Here is a 7003-nt window from a genome sequence, read left to right as displayed (position 1 = left end):
CAAAATATTTCAATAACAAAATTTGCCTATAAAAAAGGAAGTTCACTATTGTGAACTATACAAGCAAAAAAATAACCGAAGCACTACTACACTACTTTCACTTCTTTACCTTTTTTATTCTCCAATATCCTTCTATTGGTAAAATATTTTTAACACTTATACTCATACTAGGTATTTATATGAAGTATTTATGTTGTACTTGTAATGACTTTTATATTTGCTAATGTGCAACTTTTGTCATTATATCTCTAAAATTCTATAAGCAAAAGTTATAGAAGTATATATAGATATTTTTCAGAAAAAAAATTAATATTGTATATTCTTCCAACATTTTACATAGCAACATTTACCTTTTTAAAAAATTAAATAAAAAAAATATTAGCCAAAGTTAGCATATGAATAGAAAATGTCAAATTGTTGCAATTTCTACCAAATGAAACATTAATGAAATCAATAATACCATTACAACAATTATGGGAAACATAGAGGGGCTACAGTAATAAAATAAATGATCTCAACAAGGCATCAAGTACTCGCCAGCTGAACAAAATTTTATTGTAACCTTCAAGCAATTTGCCAGTTCTTTTAAGAGTCATAAAATGACACAAGAACCACCTCTTCTCAATGTCTTGCTGTAAAAATGAACTGTACCATATAACAAAACTTTACATTATAAGGGCTATACTTAGATACAAACATTATGTGGAAAGGATCCGCTAAAACACCTCAAACTCTAAATGCTCTGCAGAACCAGAGCCAGAACTGTACTCCGCATATTTGTTATTTTTTTCTAGTGATGGTACTTTTGGCATCCCATAGCTCCGATACTCAGGAAGCTCAGGAGGTACAGCACATCGGATCAATGCCCAGTTCAGCCCCTCGAAGAATGGGTGCTGCTTTATTTCAGCAGCACCTCTTTCAGTTCCTAAGCGATTATCTGGCTCCTTTGCTAATAGGGAAGATATTAGATCCCTAGCTTGAAGGCTAACAAGTGGGCTATCCGGGAATTTCAAGCTCTGAAGTACAACATTAGCTAGGGTTTCTTCATTCCCAGCTCCCTTAAATGGTGTTCTACCATAAAGCAATTCATAAAGGAATATACCATAAGTCCACCAATCAACAGCACTCCCATGACCATCTCCTTTAATAATTTCAGGGGCCAAATATTCATGGGTACCAACAAAAGAGTTGGACCGTGCTGCGGTGGGCTCTGCTACTAACTGCAGCAGTGGTCTCATCTCAGCAGCGACATCAGATTTCATTTTCCTCAATTTAGAGGATTTGGAAGAGGCTAATAGCCTAGGAGTAAAGCATGTTAATTGAAAGGAAGGTTCAATGCAGAGAGGCTGTACACAACGCGAATCAACACATGGACGGGAGACCTTTCTTGAGGTCTCTGACGTTGATGATGAAACCAGAAGAGTCGGACTAACAGCACATCGGAGTGAGAGGTCAAAATCTGACAGCATGATATGCCCATCTTCTCGGACTAGAATGTTTTCAGGCTTCAAGTCTCGATAGATAACTCCAAGCATGTGGAGGTACTCTAATGCAAGGAGTACTTCAGCAACGTAAAATCTGCGAATAAAATGTCGCATTATAAAACAAGGTTTCATAAATCTAACCGCATTACAAATACTAACAATATTTAGCCATTACAGAATAATATGAAAGTTCAAATTGAGAGCCTCGTGACATATATGACCCTCTCACAAGAAACAAAGCTCACGGTCGAGGATGTAATACGATTAATATTAAAAAGCTGACACAACTTGCATTCAGCCAGTAAGTTGTACAAGCAGCAAAGCAGCATGAAATATGCAGTTACCATTACGTATTAAAACTACTTCAGAACGTAGAGCCAATTCCTAGAATTCAACCCCATTCCCCTTTAAGAAAATAAAGTAGGATTAGGCAGAGCTTTGCAATGGCTCTTTGTAAAGCAGTCTCAATAATTTACAAACCTATGAACCTGCATGAGACTAGGTATATCATAGATGAATTGGAAAGATGAGAGAGGCATCATGAATTCACTAGCATCATATAGTTGCATTATTTCCAAGGATTTTGGTCATAAACTCGTTGCAGGTTTATTTAGCGGCTAGAAAAGTTATAGAGGGGAAACAGGTGTAGCCGTGTAGTATTGTCTGTTTTGAAGTATATGTTAATTTGCATCATTTTATACAAGGAGTGGGGGTGATACCAAAAACAAACAAACAAACAAATAAATATATAAATAAAATTATGACATGTTACCTTGCAGCTTGTTCTGTAAAACACCTGCCAGGCTGTCTTTGCCGGAGAACATGTAAATCACCCCCTGGACAATACTCCATAACTAAACATGACAAATTATCTGACGTAAACTGGCAATATAAAGTAGGAAGAAAAGGATGATCCAGCATTCTCAGTATATCCTTCTCTGTCTGTGCCCTCGCTATTTTCTTCCTTCTAGCCAAAAATTCATTGTCCATGACCTTTATAGCAAATAGACAGTTTGTACTAATGAGCTCAGCAAGATAAACAGTTCCAATATCTCCACAGCCAAGCTTCTTTAAAAGATTGAAATGTCTCAAGCCTAAAGTTCCATGCTGAAACCTCACATGACGAACCGCTTCCCACCTTACATCCTTAGACATGTGTGGCCGATCACAAAAGCTGGGCCTGCTCAAAATGCTTTCTTCACTAATACTTGTGCTACTGCTACATTCACCAGGGCTGTCTTTTGAACTCTGAGTGAATTCCCCCTTGTATATCAACTTTGAGTTGCCACTAGATTCAGCAATAGCTGTCTCTTGGTTTGTGCTATCAGGACTTGGTCCAAGTGTGCTAACATCTGATATAACATTGCCAGAGCTAATTTCAGCACTGAGACTTGCAAAGGGAGATACTGGTGAGTCCTGAAAGAGCACAGGAGACTCTTGATGGGACACATGAGAATCTTGATGGGTTTGTGGAGACTCTTGTTGGGATAACAGAGACTCCTGCTGGGATACCGAAGACTCTTGATTGGATTCTTTCCAGGTTTCTGTCACTACACACTGGCATCTCGGACATACAATTGGATTTGGGCCTGAATACAAGTCATTATTGAATTCACTTCGCACGTTTTTCAAGCTACTATTTGAGTTCATCTTCTTCTTCGACTTCCTCTTGATCAAATTCTTAGTCTTGATAAGAGGTTTGACCAGATGCTGCGCATTTCTAGTAGACTTGTTTCCTTTTTTCCCTTTTGGGGAGCCAGTTGAGGATACAGTCTTTGAGCTGATCTTCTTACCGCCCCCCAGTTTTGCTGATTTTCCAGTAGCTTCTTTGCTTACCACCTTATTAGGTGCTGGATTACTGCTGCTTGCACCCAAAGCTTTATCACCAAGGTCAGGATGACGTGGAGAGCACATATCTGCATGCTCATCCTCGTGCATTGGATGCAACTGTTCATTCCCAGCTTCAGTTGACACAGAAATCATTTCCTTTTCCTCTGCCACTTTCCTATCAAATTCCAAAGGGATATTTTCATCACCAGAAGAGGATTGAAGAAGCATATGCTTCTCATCCTGCAGTGACCCCATCAAAGGTGTTTGACTCGCAAGATCAGTTGAGGCAGAAAGTTTAAGAATCTCTGTCATGCTGTTCTTGCTATGCTCTTCGGCTTTGTCAAGGAGATCAAAATGACACAAAGAACGTGTACTTTCCTCCCTGCGCTCCATACCAACCTTTGACATTTGGCTCCGGGCACCAACTGCAATTACCTCCCTATGTGCTGGATCATTTCGAGCAAGTTCCACAGAGCCCTTCCCATTGCTAATACGTGGTGAAGACTTTGAAGAAGCAAGCTTCTCTTTCTGCAATAGAAACATGTGCTGCTGCAATAATTCGGTGTTTCCTGCTTGATTCTTCATTTCAGTTGATGGCATATTTATTCCTTTCTGAGTCAAAATACTATGACCCGTGTCAGGGATGCTGTCATCAACATGAGGAGATGATGGAGACGATACAGATCCAGGTTTATCAGACCTCAATACTTGATTGCTATAGTAATTTGACTCAAAACCTTTTTCGTTTTTTGACATTAGGGTGAATCCAGTTTCTCTTTCTGTGAGAGAACTTCGGTTTGAAAAGCAATAATCTGATGCTGGTGACTTTCCACGGATATTTCGAAAAGTGTTAAAAGTTGCTTCCTCAGGAACAAGTGATATCTCGAGCATGCCCCCTCGGCCATCATCTTGGGAATGATCAGATACACTGTCTTCAACTACATTACGGTACCTAGTCGATATCCTCCCAGCTTCTGATGTGCCTGATTTTGAAGAGCGTTTCATGGCTGCCATTTCAGAAGCCTGAGAAAGGCACAATCCCCTAAGTGCCTGCTTTAGATTGACACGATCGGAAACTCCATGTCCCGGTGAAAAAGAACCCCCTGATTTGACAGGCTTTTTTGAAGCATTCTTCCTTGATGTCCCAGCTTGGCTTGGATGAGGGGATCCATGAGATGAAACTCTGCGATTGAACATCTCAAAGAGTTGATTGAGATCATCCTCTAGAGAACTGATATTCCCAGAATTTGAGGCAAGAGATCTAGCGTCCTTTTCCTCTCTTTTCAATTCAGACGTCAAATAGTTCTTACCCCTATAATTTTCTCCTGGATTCAACTCCTCTTCTATTTCAACAATTTCACAATTACCGGGAAACAAACTCATGTGTGCCATACTGAATGAAAATTATGGCACAGAAAAAGGGCAAGAGTTTGTATCATACCATTCTACTCCAAAAGAAGCATCTGAACTATAAAGCAAAAGTGCTGCCGCAGTTTTCTAACGACATAATGGGTAATGACGCTAAAATCATCCACGTACTTCTGATTGCAAAATAAAAATCCTGTTAAAGGGATGCACAAACATAGTGTGATGAGTCAATCATCAAGCTGCTGAAACATATCTATGTATATGAAGATTAGGAGGTATGCGTGCTAAACATTCTAACAAAAAATACAAATTGCCAAATAATAATTAAAAACAGTTAGAGAATTTTAAAATCAATCATCAGTAAAAACAATGCATTCATTTCTAATAATCAAATTACGCAAGCATAGAGGGATGATCATACACTATTTTTATCTTCCTTTTGACAATATAAAAACTAATGTTTATGCACCACAAAAGCTAAAGTCCGTTACATTTGTTACATTATTCCAAGTTCCGACCAGTGTCCCTCTCCCCCTCTCTCTCCCTGTTATTCTAAATAAAGAAAAAACCCACTGAGGTAATTTACAGGAGAAGGTCTGTTTACATAAGAACAGTCTCGACGCGATTCTGCCAACATTTGGGCAACTGAATTTGTTATATCAGTGCTGGTTTCTGGAATTACAAGCTCAGGTAAAAAGTAAAAAACTTAAGTCAAATGTACATCTTTTGCCTATTATATCCATAACATTTCTAAAAATCCTTATCCACCAATTGTGTCGAAAACATCGAAACGATATCTTAGGTAGAGCAGAACATTAACCACCATATCAAAGCAAGAAATATGGACTGTAAACAAATCAATCACAACAGCAGTTGCCTAACTAGAAACAAGGGCAAACAGCTAATACAGTTCAATTAATCAAATGAGCTTTTTTCATAAATAAACACAAATGCAAGAAACCAAAAACGAGAAATTCTTTCCCTCAAATAATTAGCTCAAATTATGATAAAGACACAAGCTTTACTGCAGAAAATGACATATATACTTATTCAAATTCAGCAAAACTATGTTACAGATAATCCCATCTGCAGATCTTAATTACCCATCATTTATCCTAGAAATTAGAACCAAATTAATTGATAAAAATAAAGCACAAAAATAGCGTAAAAAAGGAACAACCCACAAAAATGCCCTTCAAAATAGAAGCAAATTCCAAAAACTATATCACAATAACTATCAAATAAACAACCCCAATTACAAGAACATAAAAAACCCAAGTAAAATTATAAAAAAAATCAACACTATAAACCCACAAAAAAAAATTTAAAAACAATAATCTAAAATATGGGAAAAATCAAATTAACAGTACCTGAAAAAAAAATCCATCTCGAGGGAAAATGGGTATTAATGATTAAAAACCCTAACTCAAAAAATAGAGCATTTTAAGAGAGAGAAAGGGGAAAATTAGAGGTTTTGTTTGGAGGTGAAGAAGAGAAATGGGGGGTTGCACTAAAAATGAAAATGAAATTCAGTGAGTTTTCTCTTTCCATACTGGCTCAGATTATTTTGTAGATCTGGGTCCCACACATAGTATGATGTTTGTGGGACTCACGTATAATATAAGATTGAAAAACAACAAAATTTTATTTAATCAGTTTTTTTCAAGTCATGTTACTGTGTTAGTGTGTTACTACTACTTTTTTGCTTTCAAAATGTCATTTTTTTTGGGTGTCTATTTTATGAAAGTAAGCTTACTCTTGTTATATTTCATTTTCTTCTCTACCAAATTTAATGCCCAAATTTTGTTGTTGAAAATGACACGATATAATATCAATAAACATATTCATGACTCCTTTTTGGTGGTAAATCAAAGAGTTGCATGAGCACCAATTTTGGAGTTTTAGTATTTGTGATGTTGTGATAACCCCACAAAATCTTCACTAGTCAAAACTTTTCATCTTTAAAGGGGTTTAAACTCAAATTAAATTATATAGTACATATATTACTTCATGAGTTCATCACGTAATTTTCTTGAAATAGGGCAATGTTTTTTCCTTGGTAATATACTAATATTCATGGCCGATGATATAATTTTAGTGATAGAAGAATGTTCAACTTTGGCAAGTTTTTTCTACTAGGTACTACCAAACTATATCTAAGTGTAACCTTGCTATTTAAGACATACGTGTGAATTTTTATGTTTAGGTATTCTTTTTAATCTATTGTCATTGAAAAATTGATATTTGAAAGTGGAAGATTTATAAAATTAGTTGCGATTATTAATTAAATTATAAATGATAATTTTATTATATATTATTTT

The 7003-nt window shown here is 36.5% G+C and overlaps 1 protein-coding gene across 2 annotated transcripts; it reads right to left on the bottom strand.

Moving 5' to 3' along the window:
• Nucleotides 1–530: 530 nt before the first annotated feature.
• Nucleotides 531–6296, bottom strand: LOC110729351 (serine/threonine-protein kinase D6PKL2-like). 2 transcript variants are annotated; one of them, XM_021909085.1, is made up of 3 exons: nucleotides 6053–6296; nucleotides 2257–4852; nucleotides 531–1578 (listed from the first exon to the last, which is right to left on the bottom strand). In XM_021909085.1, the coding sequence occupies exons 2-3, from the start codon at nucleotides 4704–4706 to the stop codon at nucleotides 717–719; spliced, it is 3312 nt and encodes a 1103-aa protein (XP_021764777.1). In that variant the 5' UTR covers nucleotides 4707–4852; nucleotides 6053–6296; the 3' UTR covers nucleotides 531–716. The 2 variants fall into 2 exon arrangements, with proteins under 2 accessions (XP_021764777.1, XP_021764776.1); XM_021909084.1 differs by having other exon boundaries at nucleotides 2257–4875; nucleotides 6053–6295.
• Nucleotides 6297–7003: the final 707 nt, after the last annotated feature.

Source organism: Chenopodium quinoa, unplaced genomic scaffold (assembly GCF_001683475.1).
Source record: "Chenopodium quinoa cultivar QQ74 unplaced genomic scaffold, ASM168347v1, whole genome shotgun sequence".
Taxonomy (NCBI): Eukaryota; Viridiplantae; Streptophyta; class Magnoliopsida; order Caryophyllales; family Amaranthaceae; genus Chenopodium; species Chenopodium quinoa.
This window is presented reverse-complemented; position numbering and strand designations above follow the sequence as displayed.

Excerpts from the sequence above, each read along its gene's own strand:
- LOC110729351 (XM_021909085.1), bottom strand. The coding sequence starts at position 4,706 with ATGGCACACATGAGTTTGTTTCCCGGTAATTGTGAAATTGTTGAAATA. Across the intron at positions 1,579-2,256 it reads TTTACAGAACAAGCTGCAAG|ATTTTACGTTGCTGAAGTAC; the intron begins GTAACATGTCAT and ends TTTTATTCGCAG.